Source organism: Vipera berus (assembly GCF_964194415.1).
Source record: "Vipera berus genome assembly, chromosome: 6".
NCBI classification, from domain to species: Eukaryota; Metazoa; Chordata; class Lepidosauria; order Squamata; family Viperidae; genus Vipera; species Vipera berus.
In genome coordinates this window covers 35,154,871-35,178,811 of record NC_138208.1, presented here as the reverse complement: position 1 = coordinate 35,178,811, position 23,941 = coordinate 35,154,871, and the positions used below count along the sequence as shown (strand labels likewise).

General features: G+C 39.9%; 1 protein-coding gene across 1 annotated transcript in view; it reads right to left on the bottom strand.

Moving 5' to 3' along the window:
* Positions 1 to 23,941, bottom strand: part of CNTN1 (contactin 1) — a gene marked incomplete at both ends in the record, with an annotated part of 255,936 nt that overhangs the window by 99,057 nt on the left and 132,938 nt on the right. Inside the window, one exon of the mRNA XM_081330364.1 lies at positions 18,243 to 18,363. Within this exon, the coding sequence (XP_081186490.1) occupies positions 18,243 to 18,363 (121 nt within the window). The remainder of the gene's footprint in view (positions 1 to 18,242; positions 18,364 to 23,941) is intronic.

Sequence of the window (23,941 nt, the reverse complement as noted above, 5' to 3'; positions counted from 1 at the left end):
GTGCATATAAGATTTAGTTAAAAAGCATTAAGGGTAGATATACTACAGAAGTTGAGAAATGTTAAAATAAAATATAAAGGAAGATAGTGATGTTAAAACAGATCCCAAGAAGAGTGAGAGACCTGAGAAAGGAGTATCAATTTCTGACAAAATGCTTAATTAAAAAAGGGATAAATTTTAGATAGTTAATACCAGAAGGAGTAATGATAAATTGACAAGAACAGAGACATAGACTGGACACAATAGAGAAAGCAGAACTTTTCTATGATAAATACTTTGGGCAGCAAGAAGAAGAAAGGCTGAGAGGGGAAAGAGTAATCAGACAGGAAGGAGATGAGACAGAGAAGCAACGCAGTAAGTATAGCATAGAACAGGAGGAAAGGGTGTTGAGAGAAGGGACAAGAGCAAAAGAGGCAAAAGAGCAATGAGAGCAACTAAAACTTCAAATAAATAATCATGAGAGAAGAAATAAAAGCAATTTTGATAAACATAAATGGACTGAATTCGGCTATAAAAAGAAAAAGAACACTAAATAAATTGGGGAAATTAAAAATGAATATAATTTGTTTACAAGAAGTTCATATTAAGAAACAACATAAAAATCTACTAGAATATCCAAAATTGGGAGAATTATATACCTCACTTGCAGATGAGATTAAAAGAGGTGTGGTATTATATATTCAAAAAACAATACAAACTACATTGTTATATTCAGATGAAGAAGGGCGAATTTTAATGGTGGAAGTAATTATGAATTGTAAAAAAAACTTTATTGGTAGCAATTTACGCCCCAAATGAAAACCACAAAAATTTCTACTCAAAATTACACCAGAAAATAATAGAGTTGGAATTCGAAAGCATATGTATGATTGGAGATTTCAGTGCTATTGTAAAGGCCAGGCTGGATTATAATACGACAAAAAAAAAAAAAAAATAAGACCCTAAGGAGAACATTTCCAAAATCTTTTCATAATATGGTGGACAAATTAAATATACTACATGTTTGGAGAGAAAAATATCCGGAAAAAAAGCAATATACATTCTGTTCTCTCCTTCATGGATTACTGCCTTGTCGTGGAGAAGGGGCTTGCGTAATTCAATGAAGCTATGAGCTATGCCGTGCAGGGCCACCCAAGACGGACAGGTCATAGCCGAGAGTTCTGACAAAACGTGATCCACTGGAGAAGGAAATGGCAACCCACTCCAGTATCTTTGCCATGAAAACCCTATGGACAGTACCAAAAGGCAAAACGATATGACGCTGGAAGATGAGCCCCTCAGGTCGGAAGGTGTCCAATATGCTACTGGGGAAGAGCAGAGGGCTAGTACTAGTAGCGCCAGAAAGAATGAAGCGACTGGGCCAAAGCCGAAAGGACGCTCAGCTGTGGATGTGTCTGGTGGTGAAAGGAAAGTCCGATGCTGTAAAGATTTTTTCTCCATAGGAACCTGGAATGTAAGATCCATGAATCAAGGAAAGCTGGATGTGGTGAAACAAGAGATGACAAGACTGAACATCGACATCTTAGGTATCAGCGAACTAAAATGGACAGGAATGGGTGAATTTAATTCAGATGACCATCAGATATACTACTGCGGACAAGAATCCCTCAGAAGAAATGGAGTAGCCTTCATAGTCAATAAAAGAGTAGGAAAAGCAATAATGGGATACAATCCTCAAAATGACAGAATGATCTCAGTTCGAATCCAAGGCAAACCATTCAATATCACAGTAGTCCAAGTCTATGCCCCAACCACCGGTGCTGAAGAGGATGAAATTGACCGGTTCTATGAAGCCCTACAGCACCTTATAGAACTAACACCAAAAAATGATGTCCTTATCATCATGGGGGATTGGAATGCTAAAGTAGGAAGCCAAAAGATAAGTGGAATAACAGGCAAGTTTGGCCTTGGAGTACAAATTGAAGCAGGGCACAGGCTGATAGAATTTTGTCAAGAGAATACGATGGTCATAGCAAACACTCTTTTCCAACAACCCAAGAGACGGCTCTACACATGGACATCACCAGACGGTCAACACAGAAATCAGATTGACTATATGCTCTGCAGCCAAAGATGGAGAAGCTCCATACAGTCAGTAAAAACAAGACCAGGAGCTGACTGTGGCTCAGACCATGAGCTTCTTGTTGCAAAGTTTAGGCTTAAACTGAAGAAAGTAGGGAAAAGCACTAGGCCACTCAGGTATGAATTAAATCATATCCCTGTTGAATATACAGTAGAGGTGACAAATAGATTTAAGGAATTAGATCTGATAGACAGAGTGCCTGAAGAACTAAGGACAGAGGTTCGCGACATTGTACAACAGGTAGCAACCAAAACCATCCCAAAGAAAAAGAAATGCAAGAAAGCAAAATGGCTGTCTGAGGAAGCTTTGCAAATAGCTGAGGAAAGGAGGGAAGCGAAAGGCAAGGGAGAAAAACATAGATATGCCCAATTGAATGCAGAATTCCAGAGAATAGCTAGAAGAGATAAGAATGCCTTCTTAAATGAACAGTGCAAAGAAATAGAAGAAAACAATAGAATAGGGAGGACCAGAGATCTTTTCAAGAAAATTGGAGAGATGAAGGGAACATTTAATGCAAAAATGGGCATGATAAAGGACCAAAATGGCAGGGACCTAACAGAGGCAGAAGAGATTAAGAAGAGGTGGCAAAATTACACAGAAGAACTATACAAGAATGAGCTTAACGTCCCAGATAATCACAATGAGGTGGTCACTGACCTCGAGCCAGACATCCTAGAATGTGAAGTGAAGTGGGCCTTAGAAAAGCTGAGCAACAACAAAGCTAGTGGAGGTGACAGTATTCCAGCTGAGCTATTCAAAATCTTAAAAGACAGTGCAGTAAAAGTGCTACACTCAATCTGCCAGCAAATTTGGAAAACTCAACAGTGGCCACAGGATTGGAAAAGATCAGTTTACATCCCAATTCGAAAGAAGGGCAGTGCCAAAGAATGTTCAAACTATCGCACCATTGCACTCATTTCTCATGCTAGTAAAGTCATGCTTAAAATCCTACAAGCTAGACTTCAGCAGTATGTGGATCGAGAACTACCAGAAGTACAGGCAGGATTTCGAAGAGGCAGAGGAACTAGAGATCAAATTGCCAACATACGCTGGATCATGGAGAAAGCTAGGGAGTTCCAGAAAAACATCTACTTCTGCTTCATTGACTATGCTAAAGCCTTTGATTGTGTGGATCATAACAAACTGTGGCAAGTTCTTAAAGAGATGGGAGTACCAGACCATCTTATTTGTCTCTTGAAAAACCTATATGCAGGTCAAGAAGCAACAGTGAGAACTGGACACGGAACCACTGATTGGTTCAAAATTGGGAAAGGAGTCCGGCAAGGCTGTATACTTTCGCCCTGCCTATTTAACTTATATGCAGAGCACATCATGAGAAAGGCAGGGCTAGATGAATCAAAAGTTGGAATTAAGATTGCCGGAAGAAATATCAACAACCTAAGATACGCAGATGATACCACTCTAATGGCAGAAAGTGAAGAAGAACTAAAGAGCCTCTTGTTGCGGGTGAAGCAGGAGAGTGCAAAACTTGGGTTGAAACTTAACATTAAGAAAACCAAGATCATGGCATCTGGCCCTCTCAATTCCTGGCAAATAGATGGGGAAGAAATGGAGGTAGTGACAGATTTTATTTTCCTGGGCTCCAAGATCACTGCAGATGGGGACTGTAGCCAAGAAATTAAAAGACGCTTGCTCCTCGGAAGGAAAGCCATGGCAAATCTAGACAGCACACTAAAAAGCAGAGACATCACCCTGTCAACAAAAGTGCATATAGTCAAGGCTATGGTCTTCCCAGTTGCAATGTATGGCAGTGAAAGTTGGACCATAAGAAAGGCTGAGCGCCAAAGAATTGAGGCCTTTGAACTATGGTGCTGGAGAAGACTCCTGCGAGTCCCTTGGACTGCAAGGCGATCAAACTGGTCAGTTCTAGAGGAGATCAACCCTGACTGCTCTTTAGAAGGCCAGACCCTGAAGCTAAAACTCAAATACTTTGGCCACCTAATGAGAAGGAAGGACTCACTGGAGAAGTGCCTAATGCTGGGAAAGATTGAGGGCCAGAGAAGGAGGGGACGACAGAGAATGAGGTGCCTGGATGGAGTTACTGAAGCAGTAGGTGTGAGCTTAAATGGACTCCAGAAGATGGTAGAGGACAGGAAGGCCTGGAGGAATGTTGTCCATAGGGTCGCGATGGGTCGGACACGACTTCGCAGCTAACAACAACAACAACAACAACAACAACATTCTATTCTAACAGACACCTTTCCTGGTCGAGAATAGATATGATATGGAGATCAATAGACTTATTTACAAGTACACAAAATATAAACATAGAAACAAGCACATGGGAGGACCACAACCCAGTCACAATTACATGGAAAGGACAAAAAACAAACAAACCAGAATGGACATTAAATCAAACTGTATTGAAAGAAAAAGACTTCCAGCAATATATGGAAAAAGAAATGACTTTCTTCTTTAAGGAAAACAAAACAGTAGATACCTCACTTCAAAATGTCTGGGATACAGCGAAAGCATACATAAGAGGACTTGCTATATCTTATATGGGGAAAAAGAATAAACAGAAAAGACAAATTAGGGAAAAATTGCAGGAAGAATATAAGACTCTTGAGAAAGAATTACAGAAAGATACACTAAACAAAAAGATAAAAAATTTAATGGAGTTGAACAAGCACAAAATGAACTTAATAGAAAATGAAGAGGTGGCAAGGAAAATAAAGGCAGCTAAACAAACCTTTTTTGAACATGCAAACAAACCAGGGAGATGGTTGACATATAAAATTAAAAAGGAGAAAGAGAAGAAATGGATTAAACAACTGAAATAGAACATTGCAGGAACTGTTAGGCAATGTAATGCTGGAACTCTATAATGAACTCCTCTCTGAAGCTAAGATACCAGATTCGTGGTCGGAAGCACTTATTACCCTGATACCAAAGGAAGAAATGGAAATACAGAAAATAAAGAACTATAGACTGATTTCCTTGCTGAATGTGGACTATAAAATATTTGCATCAATCATGGCCAAAAGGCTTAAAAAGTTCCTAAACAAATTTATACATATGGATCAAAATGGGTTCCTGCCCAAAAAGACAGATTAGAGACAATATGCAAATTATATTAAACACATTAGAATATTATGAAACACATCCCAAAAAACAGATGGCATTGATATTTTTGGATGCGCAGAAAGCATTCGAAAATGTGAATTGGCAATTCATGATAAGACAACTACAGATTATGGATTTTGGGGAGAAATTTATAAATGCAATTAAAGCAATTTACAATAAGCAAATAGCTAAAATAATGATTAATGGAGATATGACTGAAAAGATTAACATTATGAAGGGAATAAGGCAGGGATGCCCTTTATCCCCATTATTGTTTGTATTGACACTAGAGATACTAAATAGAACTATAAGACAGAATAAGGATATAAAAGGTATGAAAGTTAAGAGAGAAGAATATAAGCTATAAGCTTTCGCAGATGATTTAGTATTTATCTTGGAGGAGCCACTAGAGACAGGACCTGTATTAATAGAACAAATAGAAAAATATGGTGAGGTAGCAGGTTTGAAGATTAATAAAGATAAAACAAAAATGTTAGTGAAAAATATTACTGAAAAAAAAGAATTGATGGGAAAGTTAGAGATACAGATTGTAAAGAAGGTAAAATATCTGGGGATTCACCTGACAGCAAGATGTACAACAATTAAAGAACTATTACAAATTGAAAAGACAAATCTAAGTAGATTTGGATAAATGGAAAAAGGTACAAGTATCATTAATGGGCAGGATTGCAATAATCAAAATGAATATATTATTTATTTTTTAATTTTTTTTATTTTAATTCCATTTATATTACCACGATTGTTGTTTTTGTTTTCAAAAATACCAATAAGATTGGAAAAGAAATATTTTGAGGGGCTAAATAAAATAATTTTGAAATATATTTGGCAGGGGAAAAAGGCAAGGGTTAATTTAAAAATGTTACAGGATGCAAGACTCAGAGGTGGGTTTAGCTTACCTAATTGGGAATTATATTACCAGGCTGCAGTAATGTCATAGATGAGAGAATGGATTTTACTGAGGAATACTAGATTATTGACATTAGAGGGACATGATTTACAGTTGGGATGGTGTTCATATGGTATGGGAAAAATAGAATACACAGCTATTTCCAGAGACATCATATCAGGAATTCTTTATTGATGGTTTGGGAGAAAATAAAGAGGAAGCATTAATTGAGGATTCCAGATTGGCTCTCAATGATGGAAGGGTTAATACACTCCAATATGTTTAATATGGGAAACATTATAAGATATAAAGACCTACTAACAGATACGGGGAAGCTGAAAACCAAACAACAATCAGAGGAACAAGGAATAAAGATGGATTGTTACATGAGAATGCAAATACAATCTAGATATGGAAAAGATGTTAAAATAGATGGTTTTAATTTGGGGAGAACAGAGTTAGATGAAATACTTACAGGAACTGAAGAAAAATCGATTAAAAATGTATAGCTACTTATTATATAGGGAATTAGAGGAGGAGCAAGTTAAGGAGTCAATGTTAAATTGGTTTAAGAAATTTTGGATATACGATTGAATTAGATAGATGGCAGCAATTGTGGGAAAGAAACTATAAACTGACAATGGTGACAGCATATAAAGAAAATATGTACAAGATGTTCTACAGATGGCATATGTCTCCAGAAAGACTAGCTAAAATGTTTAAGGACAGATCTATGAAATGTTGGAAATGCCATTAAATACCAGGCTCTTTCTATTACATGTGGTGGATGTGTGCAGAAGCTAAAACTTATTGGAACATAATCAAATCATGGATAGAAAAGATGATACAACAACATATAGAATTAAGACCAGAAATATTCCTGTTGGGTATTTTACCAGAGAAATATAGCAAAGAGAACACATATTTGATTATTCATATAACCACTGCAGCTAGGATTGTGTTTGCACAAAACTGGAAGGCATTGAAAAGTCCTCCAGAAGAAGAGGTGATCAGGAAAATAATGGAATGTGTGGAAATGAATAGATTAACAATGAAAATTAAAGATAAGACAGAGTCAGAGTATTATGAAATTTGGGGAAAATTTTATGAGTGGGTGAAAAAGAGAATATGCTTAAAAGACAGCTAACACTAATTTAGATGGAAGAAAAATGAGGAGATAAGGATATTATCATACCTAATATAGACATTGAAAATCCAAGGAGAGGAGCTGCTCGGACATCACCCCTGAATTGTATTGGAAGAGGAATGGGAAGGAAGAAAGGAGAGGAGAGAGGGAAGAGAATAGAGGAGGGGGAAGGAAGTAGGAAGGTTGGAGGGAAAGAGGAGGAGAAGTGGGGAGAAATGGGAGGGGAGTGGAGATGGAAAGAGGAGTGGAGAGAAAGAAGAGGGAAGTAGGAAAGAAAGGAAAAAGGGAGAAAGAAAGTAGAGAAGAGGGAAGAGAGAGAAGGAGGGTGGATACAGTGAAAGGGGAAATGGACGAGCAGCACCCAAACGTACGTGTAAGTATTTATGTATGGCAATATATTTGTTGACTTGTTTGTGGAAGAAATGGGAAAATAAAATTGAATATATATTTTAAAAAAGGAAAAGAACTTTGGGAAAAACTTTATAAATGCAATTCAAGCAATCTACCATAAACAAATGGCTAGAATAATTCTAAATAGATATTATACAGAAAATTTTGATATCAAACAAGGTACAAGAAAGGGATGTCCACTATCCCCACTGTTATTTATATTAACATTGGAAGCATTGACCAGAAATATTAGACAAGACATAGAAATTAAAGGATTGGAGATAAATGAACAAAAATATAAATTGCAATCCTTTGCGGATGACTTGGTTTTTATTTTGGAGGAGCCACTTGAAACAGCTACTAAACTGTTGGAGAAAATAGAAAAGTTTGGAGAACTGGCAGGTTTGAAAATAAATAGAGATGAGACCAAAATATTAATAAAAAACTTAACAGACAAACAGAAAAGTCAACTTACAAAAAAGACAAACCTACAAATAACTAAAAAAGTTAAGTATCTAGGAATCCACTTAACAGCAAGATGTACAACATTAAAAGAAGATAACTATGAAAGATTGTTGAAACAAATAAAATTGGACTTGGAAAAGTGGAAAAATCTTCAACTGTTGCTGTTAGGAAGAATAGCTACAGTCAAAACGATTATTTTACCGAAAGTACTCTTCCTATTTCAAACGATCCCTGTAAAATTGGGAAAGGTCTTCTTTGAATGTAACAATATTGAGATTTATCTGGCAAGGGAAGAATGCACAAATTAAAGTGAAAATGTTACAAGAAGCTAAAGATAGTGGCGGATTTGGGCTCCCGGACTGGAGACTATATTATCAAGCAGCCATTCTACCATGGCTTAAAGAATGGATTACACTGAGAAATAAAAGACTATTGTACCTAGAGGAGCATGACCTACAAATTGGTTGGCGTGCCTTTGTATGGTACGAGAAAAGTAAAGCACATAAAAAAGTAAAGGTAAAAGTTCCCCCGCACATGCGTGCTAGTCGTTTCCAACTCTAGGGGCCGGTGCTCATCTCTGTTTCAAAGCCAAAGAGCCAGCGCTTGTCCGAGGACGTCTCCGTGGTCAGGTGGCCGGCATGACTAGACGCCAAAGGTGCACGGAACGCTGTTAACTTCCAATCGTAGTGGTCCCTATTTTTCTACTTGCATTTTTACGTGCTTTCGAACTGCTAGGTTGGCAGAAGCTGGGACAAGTAACAGGCACTCACTCTGTTATGCGGCACTCGGGATTCGACCCGCCAAACTGCCGACCTTCTGATCGACAAGCTCAGTGTCTTAACCCACTGAGCCACCGCGTCCCTGCAGGGAGATGAACCTTGACCAAATCAAAGCTGTACACTTTTAGCTGTACTTGGATATACATAGAATATAGAGGGATTGTGTTAAGGTTGCCTAGACAGTTCATGCCTAGCTGGAGCAAATTTATCTATGGTGCTCAAAGTCTTTTCAGCATTGCTGATAGTTGAGCTGATATTAATTACTGCAAAATTTCACTCCTTGAAATACTGATTCTTTGCTGGAATTGAAATACTATTTTTGTCTATTTTTTTTCAACACTAATTCAACAACTCTGGATTAATTTATGGTTTTACAACCTGGCTTGATACTGACTGACTGAATAGCTATTCCATTTAACCCTGTCAGAATCTGGTAAAATGTGAGAACTTCTTTAGCCAAACTCAAAGTTAGTGTGTTGGGGCTAATACAAGAAAATCAAATTCTTTGGAACAGCAGCACTTGTCATACAATGCAGCATCCATTGAGTCAGCTTAATGCTTAAACTCCTCCTGCCTCATTCTCTTACTTATCTTAAATACCAGGTTTTTTACAAAAAAAGTTGGGAAATGATATTTACATTACTACATTTCTTATATGAAGTGATGTATTCACAGATAACTAATTGGTTTGGATGTTTAACCAGTTTGGGAACTAAATAAGCATTTCCTTATTTAACAAATTTCACTGGCTTTGTGAGAATGTTTGAAGATTCTTCCTCAAAGGCTAATATGGATAGACCTTCAATGTTTACAACAGGGGCACAAGTCTGTGTTGAACTACTGTATATCTGTGCCTTTAGATTAAAAGCTGAATGAGTGATCCATTAGTGGTCCAATTTCAGGAAGGCCTAATTGATGAAGCGTGTTAGGAAAAGGCAAGACAACACCCACATTTTAACTACTCACATGGTTGTGTTTGTAGTAAAGATCAGCTGGAGGGTTGGAGTGCCCAATGAGAAAATGCCTATACATACAAACATATGTACATACTGTAATGTAGTGGGTCCGACGCAAGGAAGAGACGCCAGCCGGAGTACGTGTTCAGCTCTTTATTGTGGGGGGGTTGCGTACTGAAGAAAAAGGGCAACCTGGCCTCCTTATATACCTGGCCAGGTAGGCGGCTAGCCAATGGGGTTGGCCCTAGGTTTCCCGCCGAAACTGGGTTTCCCGCCAAAACCGTCCAGGCCAACGCCCCCTAGTGGCTGCTGCTATGCAGATGCCTGCACCTGGATATTCCAAAGATTTGGAAGACTGGGAAAAATTATGGGATAGAAATGTTAAATTGACTAAAGCAGTTTCATATAAAGAAAATTTGTATAAAATGTTTTATAAATGGCATATGACACCAGTAAGATTAGCTAAAATGTTCAAAAATACTTCAGATAATTGCTGGAAATGTAAACAAAGGCCAGGTACTTACTACTATATCTGGTGGGTATGCCCTAAAGCGAAAAAGTTCTGGCTTAAAATACATACATGGCTGAAAAAGATGACTAAAATACAGATAGAACTTAAACCAGAACTGTTTCTGTTAGGAGCTAAGTATGAGAAGGAGAATGAGTATCTAATATTGCATGTACTGACAGCAGCGTGAATAGTATTTACCCAATACTGGAAAAATGAAAACCTACCAACTGAAGAGATCTTAATCAAGAAAATTTTAGAGTGTGCAGAAATGGATAGATTAACCTTAGAGATCAAAAAGAAAGAGGATTCAATTTATTTTAAAATATGGGATAAATTTTACGAATGGTTAGGAAAATGAACTAGCGAGAAATGAATGTGATACGTTATTTTGAATATATTTTAGTAAGGAGAATGATATGTATTGCTTAACTGATACCGTTTATGATTATTGTTTAGCATATACATTACAGCTATTTACTGTTATATTTGTTGTTGGTGTTAGTTGCAAAGTCGTGTCCGACCCATCGCGACCCTATGGACAATGTTCCTCCAGGCCTTCCTGTCCTCTACCAGCTTCTGGAGTCCATTTAAGCTCACGCCTACTGCTTCAGTGACTCCATCCAGCCACCTCCTTCTCTGTCGTCCCCTTCTTCTATTGCCCTCAATCTTTCCCAGCATTAGGCTCTTCTCCAGTGAGTCCTTCCTTCTCATTAGGTGGCCAAAGTATTTGAGTTTCAGCTTCAGGATCTGGCCTTCTAAAGAGCAGTCAGGGTTGATCTCCTCTAGGACTGACTGGTTCGATCGCCTTGCAGTCCAAGGGACTCGCAGGAGTCTTCTCCAGCACCATAGTTCAAAGGCTTCAATTCTTTGGCGCTCAGCCTTTCTTATGGTCCAGCTTTCACTGCCATACATTGCAACTGGGACTGTTATATTAATTAGTGTTAATTGAACATATGTACCCGGACAATACTCTATTTGCTAAAGCTTGAAAATGTTATTGGGGAGAAACCCCAATGTTGTTCCCAACCCCGTCCCTACCCCAATCCTGATCCTAACCCCACCCTGAACCTTAATCCCTACCCTGGTTCTATCCCTTCCCCAACCTTATAAAATTCAATAAAAACTTTTATATAAAAAAGAAGGGCCAACACACACTGCAGCACCACAACACTAAGAAAAACAGAAGAGAAATGGCTGCTTGACATCTTTTTCCGTAATGGATATGCAGAAAATGTCATTGTCATGGTTCTGATAGACAGAGATGGATAAAGCAGTATTCTGAGGCTTGCAAGTTCCTCAAAGAACATGTTTATTAGTTATAAAGTATTGGCACGGTCAAGAGTGAATCCAAGTTTGGATACACAAGTAACAATTTCCCAATACAAAGTTAAATGTCCTATCCACAAAAGCTATGTAAGCAACTACATCCCCCAATATGATTATTTGGCAAGCTTTATATGAAATGCCCAGTCCCTAGTCTCGGGAGCAGCTGATGACCCTGGTTCCCCTGGGACAAAAGATTATTTTTAGTAGTGAAGCACCAGGGCAACCCCCCTACCTCTGTTCCATGTGGCAACTTAGAAAGAGAAGGAAAATGGCTGCAGCCATGCTCATTTCTAGAGTTGACAGTCGTCCCCTCTTAAAAAAAAAGCAGGTTAAGTATTTCCTCGAGGCTTGTGAGGATATTTATTGTAAAACTATTTTATTAATCTATCTGCTTTCACATAGGTACATTTCACCCATGTAGCTTCTGAAAGGGGATAGCCTTTCCACTGAACGAGGTACTGTAACTTTTCATTGTACAACCTAGAATCAAAAATTCATTTTATTTCATAATGTGTCTCCCCCTCTACCACTACTGGACCCAGCAGCTTCTTTGGGACAGGTCTGAAAGAGGATTCTGACAAAGGTTTCAATAAACTGCAATAAAACACAGGACGAACTTTTCCCAACAATCAAAAGTTTCAATTCCACTGTAACAGGGTTTATGATTTTAGTGATGGGGAAAGGACCAAGGAATTTTGGACCCAATTTTCTACTGGGTAACTTTAACCTGAAATATTTTGTTGAAAGATAAGCCAATTGCCCAACATGAAAAGGTTAATGAGGGGAGCATCGTTTATCTGCTTGCTGTTTGTAAACCTTGGTGGCCTTGGTCAATGCTTTCTTCACATTCGCCCAAACCCCCTGGGAGGATGTCACAAAATCTCAACCCATATTATTTTAAGTGGGGTGAGTCCAGTGCTACTGTGCAAAATGTTGTTGTAGGCTACCTAAGCAAAAGGTAGGAGATCAGCCCAATTAGTCTGCTGGTAATTTACATAACATCTGAGGTACTGTTCCACCATTGTGTTAGCTTTTTCAGCAGCTCCATTAGTAATCAGATGAAAAGCTGATGAAAACCACTGGAAAAACCACTGGAAAACCACTGGCAATTGTCAGGACCAGCAACGAGTCTCTATGATTGTGATTTGGTTGTTATTTGAGAAGCGGATTGTGGCAGAGGAATAATGGAGTTAATTACTTCCTCTCAGTGGCTCTTGAAATGGGGCATTTAGATAAGGCATCAGCCAAAAGGTTCTTACCCCCAGGAAAATATTTTAAGGTGAAATTAAAATGGTTGAAGTACTGAGCCCACCAACCTTGTTTCGGGGATAATTTATGGGGGGTTTTCAGAGCCTCCAAATTTTTGTGATCACTCCACACCTCAAAAGGTATTCCCCGCCACCTTCCAAGAAGTGGCACCATGTTAGTAATGGCCAACAAACTGCAAAAGCCTCTTTCTCCCAAACAGCCCACCACCTTTTGGTGTCAGTTAATTTTCGGGAAGTGTAAGCACAGGGCTGTAATTCCCCTCTGTGGTTTTTTTGTAAGAGAACAGAATCCACGGCCACATCACTCGCATCAGCTTGAATGATGAGTTGTTGTTCAGGGTCAGGGTGCTTAAGGTTCAGCTGGAAAGAATCTTTAGTTTTTTGAATGTAGCTTGGCACCTAATGACCATTGCAATGGCTGACAAGGTTGGGGTTTTCCCCCTCCCCCTGTTTTAAGTAAATTGGTGATTGGCATGGCTATCTTTGTGAAAGAGAGAATAAATTGACAGTAAAAGTTGGCAAAACCCAGAAAGCTTTGAAGCTGCTTACAGATGCATGGGGGTTGCCATTCTAGAACCTCTTTTAGTGTGGTGGGGTTCATCTCTATCCCCTCATTTAAAATCTGATACGCCAAATAATCAAGATCTGTCTGGTGAAATTTACACTTTGACAGCTTTGCATACAGTTTGGCTTTTAACAGTCTCTTTAGCACCTGGCGGACCAATTTGATGTATTTTTCATGGTTTCAGTGTAAATAAGGATGTCATCAAGATAAACCAAAACCCCCTTGTATAAATCATCATGGAGCACTTGATTTATCAAATGCATAAACACAGCCAGGGGGCCCTGCAGTCCAAAAGACATCACTTTAAATTGGAAGCTCCCCAAAGGGGAATTAAAGGTGATTTTCCACTCTTCCCCCTCCTTAATTTGGATCCAGTAATAAGCCTCTCTTAAATCCAGCTTGGTAAAAACTTTTCCTTTAGCCAGGTGGGCTAACATGTCCTTCATCAGGGGGAAGGGGTAAATAATTTCTATACTGACCGCGTTCAATCATTTAAAATCCACACATAATCTAAGAGATTCATCTTTCTTTTCCTTGAATAGCATGGGAGCATCCATGCATGATTTGGCTGGCTGAATGAAACTCTGAGCTAAATTTTTATCAATGTATTCTTTCAATTCTTTCATCTCTCTGGGAGTCATAGAGGACATCTTTGGTTTTTGGAGCTTGGCACCGGGCAGAATTTCAATAGCACAGTCCATAGCCCAGTGTGGGGGATGGATGTCATATTTCTTTTCACTAAATGCTTCCGCCAAATCATGGTACTCTGTGGGGACAAGTTAAATCCCCAGCAGCTTTTTGGCTACAGTCTTTAAGGTTTTATGGGGCTCCCCCTGAATCTTGCTGATGGCCAGTGTCTTTATTTTATTGTCAGCAGCAGGTGAGACGGGTCCTGTCCCCAGTCTTACTTCTGCATTCCCTCCTCCCACCAGATGTTGGGACACCATTTATCAAGCCACAGTAGTCCCAAAATTACTGCTTCAGTCATCTTCAGAACCACCACAAAATGGATGATTTCCCAATGCCGACCCATTTCCAAATACACAGGTTCTGTTAGGTGCGTGGCAGGGGTACCTCTGATGAGGGACCTGTCGGCTTGCTCAAACTTCATGGGTAGGGGCAGTAGATTGGCTCAGATGCCCAGTTTGAGTACAGTGGGTAAGTTAATTAAGCACTGAGTGCACCCCGAGTCTATTAGGACATTCAAATTCATGCGGGCCCCTGTTTGGGGCACTACTAGCCTAGCAGGAATGGCAAAGGAGGGAATGGACTGACTCACCATTGGATCCTTCTCACCTTCCTCATCACAGTCGTAAGATGCTGGCATCTGCTATGGCTTGGATCAGGTTTTAGCCTCGAGCTCAGTGGGAAGGGAGGCCTCGACACTTGGGTCCTGACATGCCCAGTTTGATTTTTCTCTTCCCCCTCTGGGAGCTTTTCACAGCTTTGCAGTGGTAACTGGCAAGTTCCTGGGTTGAGGGTTAGGAGCTGGGCACTCCACACCATAGTGGCCCATCTGACCACACCCAGTAGCACTTGATTAGAGCCCTGGCTGGTACTTGGGAGACGCTGGTGGCTGCAGTGGCTTGGAAATGGCCATAAACGTGTTTCTCCTGGACACGTGGCAGTTTGAGTTCAGCGGTGCTTGACTTTCTAGAGTGGTCCACCTCGATGTCCAGCACCACTGCCATGCTGTACCACTCATGCAATAGGTTAGGAAAACCCTGAATAATGCCGGCTTGAAGTAAGTCGCGATCTAGCCCCTGCTTGAAGTAGTTGATCAGTGACCATTCTGGCCATTGCCCCAGCCGACCAGCAACTCTCCTGAATTCACAAATGTACTCCATAGTGGGGCGACCTCTTTGCCTCAGGTGGTGGATCTCCTTCTCGGCCAGCAGGGCTCGGGATTCATCTTCAAAATGGCCCCTCAGTTGCTCCATGAATAGAATAATATCATGCAATTCAGAAGCCCCTTCATCATGGAGGTTGGTCACCCAGTTGGCCACTTTCCCCTCTAAATTTGGCGCCACAGCATTCACCATCATAGCCTCATCCAGGTAGGCATAAGCTTAGCAATGTAAATGAGCCCACACCTGGTTTAGGAAGAAGGTTAGCTTCTCCTGGTCCCCATCAAAGGTGGCCTTGATGGGAGGCAGCTCAAACCTCAGCAGAGCCACCTGTATCTGCTGCTGGGCTTGGGCAGCTTGCTGGTCCTGGGGATGTGACCGAACCACTCTCTGGACTTCTCTTGGCTGGGCTCTGGGACTGGCATCCTGAGGCCACGGCAGTGGGCTTGGCTTGGATACAGGGCTTGGTATCACAGCTGGCTGGGGGATGGGTGAAGTGGCACGGGCTCCAGCAGTTGGGCTGGGACTCTGGCGATGGGTAGTTCTTGGCATTCCCCTTCATGGCACCCATCTCCTGGGCAACAGGAATCGTATCCTTTACCTCCAGCCTGCCAAACTTCTCCTTCAGCTGCTCAAGCAAGGGGCTGTGGTCTGCAGACTGAAACCTCCACTCTCCAGAATCATCCCATCCCATCGACCCCTTTCCTTTCTTGCTATCCACAGATGAAGAACCCTGGGACAGTAGCAATAGAAGCTCCTCTCCAGCAGTTACAGGAGTGCTCCTGCACTGAGGGGCAGCCTTGGCTTGATAGAGGTCTACCAGGATTGTAGCTCCTTCCTGCAGTAGCAGTCTTCCAGGTTAGACAACCTGACTTTCGGCCGAGCCCCTGCCAGTGACGCCTCCTCAGTGGCTGGAGTGCCAGTTTGCACTCCAACAGCTGGAGTTCCATTGCACCTAGCAGCGGTTTCACTCTTCTCCTCCATTTCAAATCTTCGCTGAGTCTTTACAACTCTCCTAAAAGTGAGTGGGCAGGCAGTTGGGGCCCAGCATACTGAGAAAACAAAGTTTTATCAGACTTGGTTTAATGTCATGGTTCCAACAGAGATGAATAAAGCAGAACTCCAAGGCTTGCAAGTTCCTCAAAGAACATGTTTATTAGTTATAAAGTATTGGCAAGGTCAAGAGTGAAACCAAGTTTGGATACACAAGTAACAATTTCCCAATACAAAGTTAAATGTCCTATCCACAAAAGCTATGTAAGCAACTACATCCCCCAATATGATTATTTGGCAAGCTTTATATGAAATGCCCAGTCCCTAGTTTCAGGAGTAGCCGATGACCTTGGTTCCCATGGGACAAAAGATTATTTTGACTAGCGAAACACCTGGGCAACCCCCCTCCCTCCATTCTATGTGGCAACCTAGAATGAGAAGGAAAATGGCTGCAGCCATGCTCATTTGTAGTGTTGACATTCGTATTCTGACACATAGCACCCAAACCACAACACACCACACAGCCAACCACCACACAAAAATTAACCCTACCTTACACAAAAGGAGTATCAGAAATGACAGCCAAAATTCTCCAATCCCTAGGAATAGCAATAGCCCACAAACCCACAGCCACACTCCTCCAGGAATTATCCAGAACCAAAGACAAGATACAGAAGAATGAAAGAAACAATGTAATCTACATAATAAACTGTAACGATTGCAACTAATTCTATGTGGGAGAAACATCACATCAATTAAAAACTAGGATCCGTGAACACTGGGTAGCAGTCAAATGCCATGATCCCAAATCCTTAATCTATACCCACACTAACATCAAACAACACCAGTTCAATTGAAGCAACACTAAAATCATCAGCCATGCTACCACTCACCATGCTCATCAAAGCACAGTATTTTATAAGCCATTCCATCAACAGACACCTCGGCCTACAACCAGATTATGAACCCCTCAGAATCCAAATCAACTGCAGAGCCAGCCAGAGACAGCATGACCCTTAACCAACCCATTCAAGCCCCCCTCCCCATCCCACCTGCAGTTCATCTCCCAATGATCCTGACCTGATGTAATCTCCGTATCTCAAGACCCATCACTAGCCTCTCATTGATGACTCATGCCTCACCCATCACAAGAGGCTCACTTGACACACACACACTTTAAGCCTTTATAAACAGAACACTGACACTGACATCCCCTAAACTCCACTGAAGATGTTACCTAGCCAAGTAATGAAATGTTCAGAAACCAACCCACAAGCTTGGAGAATGAAATTTCACCCTCATCCTACACTTAAGCTACAGATATTTGCCACTATTGCATTTCTAATAATTTTCCAAAAGTTTCAGTTTTCAAAAGTGATTAGAAAAAGTATTTCAACTTAGTGTATTTGAAAGATGCTAACTATGGTTTGAGCAAGATGGCTATTTTTTCATCTCCCTGAATTCTAAACTTGCCAGAGACAAGTCTTGCATTGTCTTTGTGAGGAGCAGCTGTCTGGAATACTTGTGAGTGATCTCAAATCCTCTCTTTTTCTGGAGAAGAATTATCAGAGAGGTGGTCTACTCACTGGCTCTTCATTCCACCACAATTGTTGACTCTGATTTTTGTAGAGCTGTCTTTAGTCCACCATGTCTTTCTCTTGAAATCCAGCTGGAATAAACTTTCAAAATTCTTTTCAAATCATTGGAACTTGGAAAGTAAAATATAATTGTGAGACTGGCTCCCCTTGGTCATATTTTTAGAGATGATTAATTCTGGGAACAGGAATATCTGATACTTATATGTTGTTAACCTCTGTTGGAAATCCTATACATCCACTCCCCAAATTTTATGTGATAGTGTTATAATGAATAATGTTGGAATAGCTTAATTTTTTAAAAAATCAAGAAAATATTTTACCTCTCACAACAAGATCAGCTGAAGCTGTAGCATTATCAACAATTGTCTGAGCAACACATGTGTATCTTCCAGCATGCCGCAACTGAGCATTCTTGACAATAAGTTCACCATTATCTTTTATCTATAAATCAGAAAAAAACTGTAACAGTCCTTTAAATTTAAATTTCATATAGGAGTCAAAATACTCCTAAAAATAAAGCTTTCTAAAAATAAATCAGTAAAATAATTTCTGAACTGCCTATAGCTATTAAAAATAATATAAGTATCTCTTATATCAATTAATTATATTGTATATAAAATACAAAAAAAATGTGAAATCAAGTATCACAAATGCAGCAGTATTTAATCTTGGAACAAACTGATATTATGTATCAATCTAATAATTTGTATTAAAACAATGAAATTACTTTTAAAATCATTCTCTCCCCTTTTTGGCAGAATACCAGCCTTAAGTATTTGTATTAATTGTTGCAAAGGACATATTGACATAGTGAAAATTTCATTTCTGTAGCTGTCTCAATTACAGTCTACTTAAATGTATGGAAGTAACCTTAAATCTGATACTGACCATCCATTAATTGGAAACAGAGTAACCAATATTTATAATTCATAGCCATATAAAAAGTATAGATTATATATTGCTTAAATATGCATTTTAATAAGCTCCTCAATCACATTCTAATTTATACAGAGAATATTTAGAAATGTAGCAAAATAAAACATATTTTAACTACTATTCTGGGATAGTTAATTTTTGCTTCATTATTCTTAATTCATTCCAGATTATTCACTTATTTCAAGATATTTAGGATCCTAGTGAGGAACAGGGAGATAAAAGCTCTTCTGGGGTTATTTTAATGTTCTTTTAAAATTTGTTTATTGAAACATTAGAAAAGAATACAGCAATTTTTAGAGCAAGTTTTTTAAAAACTTTCATCACGAGGAGCCTTAATGTTTTTCAACAGTGAAAAGTAACTGACCATGTCAAGGCTATAAATATTCATTCACAAGGCCACCATGTTCTGTTTATTTATTCAAATATTTATACTCCGCCTATGCTCAACAATAGATTTTCAAATTCATGTGCTAAAATACAAATTGAAAAGATTGCAGGAGTACAGTCTGTTGACTGCAACAATAAATTGAAAAAATGTATCATGGTCTATGAAGCATATTTGTTTCTGATTAAGTGCCATATTGAAAAAGTGAAGTGAAAGATCACAGCTGAGAGGTGACCCAGTTGTGAGGAGCCCCAGTGTCCCACCTGAGAGCCCAGCAGCCCAGCTGAGAGATGGAGAGGCAGCCCACTGACCCAGCCTGGCAGCTGATGGAGATAGTAAGGTGCAAACGGAGGCCACTGAGCAGAGGTGTAACAGAACTAGGTGGCAGCAGACCAGCAGCTGAGAACAGTGTGCTGGACGCTGAGCAGCAGCTGTGCAAAGCTAAGTGGCAGAGGAGCAGCAACAACTGAGAGCAATGCAGATCAGCAGGGGCTGAAAGCAGTGGGGCAGACAAACATTACAAAAAAGATGTTGAGACTTTGGAGAAAGTGCAAAGAAGATCAACTAAGATGATTAAAGACCTGGAGATAAAAACATATGAAGAATGATTGCATGTTTTGGGTTTGGCTAGTCTAGAGAAAAGAAGGACTAAGGGGTATATGATAGCAGTATTCCAGTATTTGAGAGGTTGCCACAAAGAGGACGGGTTCAACTTATTTTTCAAAGCATTACAGGGCAGGACAAGAAACATTGGATGGAAACTAATCAAGAAGACAAGCCACCTGGAATTAAGGAGAAACTTCCTAACAGGGAAAACAATTAACCACTGGAACAGCTTGCCATCAAAAGTTGTGAGTGCTTCATCACTGGAGGTTTTTATGAAGAGACCGGACAGTCACTTTTCTGAAATGGTATAGGGTCTCCTCCTTGAGTAGGCGGTTGAACTAGAAGACCTTGAAGGTCCCTTCTAGCTCTATTCTGATTCATTCAATAATAACCATGGTAAACACATATTGTATCATGGTAAAAGCACACAAAGTATGTACCCACACATAATATATGCTTCTATTCTTATATAGTAAATCAATTCTTTACCATGATTACTTTTTATATTGGAAAAATAGCTTAGAAAAACTCTTACTAAAATGTTTCATATAACCATGTTGCTAATATAAATCAATACATTTTTTAAAAAAAACTGTAACAAGATGGTGGGTTTGTTGTCACTGTAAGTTGGGATGAGGGGAGGCTCAGCCAATCTCAATGAATACATGGTTGTACTTTGACAATAGAGGTTCATTCATTCCTTGGACCTGCAACTGAGCAGCCCTACCAGATGAATTGCAATCTTGCATTCATTCATTCATTCTACCTTTGGTTGTTTAAAATGCTGAATTGACAATTATATGAGTGCCCACTTGACAGAAATCATGCATAGCTGTATCAATTTGGGTCAAAACTATGCAGCAGTAGTGAAGGAAGAAAACATGCTACATTTTCATCTACAAATGGCATCAATTTGCATATGAATGATCTATGTGGAATCAACATTTAATGCTTTATAATCCTCTGTGGGTTCTTGCAATAAAATGAAAGTTTACCAAGCGAGTAACAAGCATGGTCAGCAGCATGTTTTATCCACAACACAGAAATACATGCCCAGTTGTTTCCATTGGAAACCTCAATGTGGATGGATTACAGACTACAAGAACTGAAGTTTGAAGTGGAAACTGTGATAGTTGCTTCAGATATATTCCCAAAGGATATACTCAAATAGCATTCAGAAGTTTATTGATATTTAAACCAACTTTTAAAAAACAACTCAGCTGATTATATAACATCCTTTTAAATGTTACTACTAATAAGTAACATTTTTTCTTAAACATGACTTATCTGAGAATCACTTTCTATATGAAGGTGCAAGCAATTATACTTTCTTAAAGTAAATACTGCATTATACTGCATATATTATTCAGGTTTTCTTATAAATAAAGATATTACTTTTTGTGGGAAAAAATCAGGCAGAAAGTCAAACCATTCATTGGCTTGTCAAATTTCAGATTGTCCCTGACTGTAACTGCAATTGTTGAATTTCCTGGGGAAAAAAACATATGTGCATGATTTTCCACCTAATTCACTTTATAGGCATAAAAGAGTATCCTATGGACCATGGATTGCAGGTACTAAATAATATTGTTCTTCTCTTCTTCTGGTTTGATCATCCAAAAGATTGGGGATCAATCCAAATATTACCCATTCTTGCACTAAGATGATCAAATGTCTAAACTTAGGCTGGAGGATGAATTTGTGGATTCCAAATTCAAGAAACCTGTTCAAAATTTGCAAACTAGCTCCAAGACTTTAGACTTCAGAAAGAAATTCCTTAAACCCACATAATATTTCCTTTCTATGTAAAAGTATTTGTTACTTACTTGACCACATTTCCCCTGGTATCTTAACCAAGATGAAAAGTTCAGCATATACATAGTTGATGTCATTTGACTAAGAATTATCTTATCCATTTTTTTATACTAGTATTTCTCAACCTTGACAATTTTAAGATTTGTGGACTTGTGGCATGCATTAGATACACTGGAAGAGACAGCTGGAGAATTCAAAGTAAAAGCAATACAGTACTTCTGATCTGCTGTTTCAAGGGAGAGCACCCTTGCTTTATGAACCAAGTTTTGAAGGTTGTTTGGCTCAAGGCATGCATCAAAAGAATTTAAAGCAATAATTCTCTATGAGAGAATGATGACCTCTTCCAAACTTCACAACTGTGGTTGTTCCAAAAGTTATTATCAATAATTTTTCTATTATTTTTGCATAGGAAAATCCAGCCTTAGAGTCTTTATGCAGGAGGATAGTAAGTAACCTGTCAAGTTTCCATTTAGCAAGAATGTCATAATAGTCAGATGATCCAGTAGTAAATGTTTATGCAGAATCCTAAACTCACAATATGATGTGGTTTGGGTTGATAGTTCTTCAGAACTATTATATGGGAATAAATTAAAAGAGGAAAAAATGTAAGAACCTTTGTGTAACTAGCTGAGTCATATGGATATATGAATCAAAAACTAATCTAATGTATTAATCAAAAACTAATCTCAATTCTGTAGAATAGAATAGAATAGAATAGAATAGAATAGAATAGAATAGAATAGAATAGAATAGAATAGAATAGAATAGAATAGAATAGAATAGAACTGGAAGAGACCTTGGAGGTCTTCTAGTAGAGCCCCCTCCTCAAGCTGGAGAACTATACCATCTCAGACCAGTGACTGTCCAGTCTCTTCTTAAAATCCTCCAGTGTTGGAGCGCCCACGATTTCTGAAGGCAAGCTGTTCCACTGGTTAATTGTCCTCAATGTTAGGAAGTTTTTCCTTAATTCCAGGTTTATTTATTAATTTATTTATTAATTTTATTTGTATACCGCCCTTCTCCCAAAGGACTCAGGGCGGTGAACAGGGCAGTGCATGTTAAAAGACAAAATACAAAAATTAAAAGAGATTAAACAAAATGCCCACAACTCTTACAATAAGTTAAAACACATTAAAAATAAGTTAAAACACATTAATAAAACCCAACCCCATCCCATCAGGCCACGCCAGCTTGTTCGAAGAGGTAAGTCTTTAGATCGTGCCGGAAGGAGCGGAGGTCGGGCGCCATCCGGAGCTCAACCGGAAGATGGTTCCATAAATCCGGCGCGCCCACAGAGAACGCCCTCCCCCTGGGGGCCACCAGTCGGCATTCTTTGACCGGTGGCACCCTGAGGAGGCCCTCTCTGTGGGAGCGCACTGGACGGAGGGAAGTTGATGCCGGCCACAGGTGTTCCCTAAGGTATTCCGGACCCATGCCATGTAGGGCTTTGTAGGTCATTACCAACACCTTGAATCTCACCCGGAAGACAACTGGAAGCCAATGCAGCTCGCGGAGCAGAGGTGTAACATGGGAGTATCGGGAAACTCCCAACACAACTCTCGCAGCTGCATTCTGTACCAGTTGGAGCCTCCGAGTGGTCTTTAAGGGTAGCCCCATGTAGAGAGCATTGCAGTAGTCCAAACGAGAGGTCACGAGCGCGTGCGTGACCGTACGTAAGGCATCCCAGTCTAGATAGGGCCGCAACTGGCGCACCAGGCGGACTTGGGCGAAGGCCCCCTAGTCACAGCTACTATATGGTCTTCTAAAGAAAGCTGTGAATCTAGGAGGACTCCCAAGTTGCGAGCCCTATCTATGGGGGGTAATAACTCACCCCCCATAGAAAGAGATGGGATATCCTGAATATCCCGAGATGCCGGTACGCACAGCCACTCAGTCTTGTCAGGGTTGAGTTGAAGCCTGTTCCTCCCCATCCAGACCCGAACCGCCTCCAGGCAGCGGGACATCACGTCGAGGGCATCACTGGGGTGGTTTGGGGTCGAAATGAAAAGCTGGGTATCATCAGCATACTGATGATAACCAACTCCAAAACCACGAATGATCTCACCCAGCGGTTTCATGTAGATGTTGAACAGGAGAGGCGAGAGGACCGACCCCTGAGGGACTCCACAAGCGAGAGGCCTCGAGGTCGACCTCTGCCCCCCTGCCAACACCGACTGCGAACGTCCCAGGAGATAGGAGGAGAACCACTGAAAAACCGTGCCTCCCACTCCCAATCCCCTGAGGTTGCTTCTCTCTTTGATCAGTTTCCAAACCACT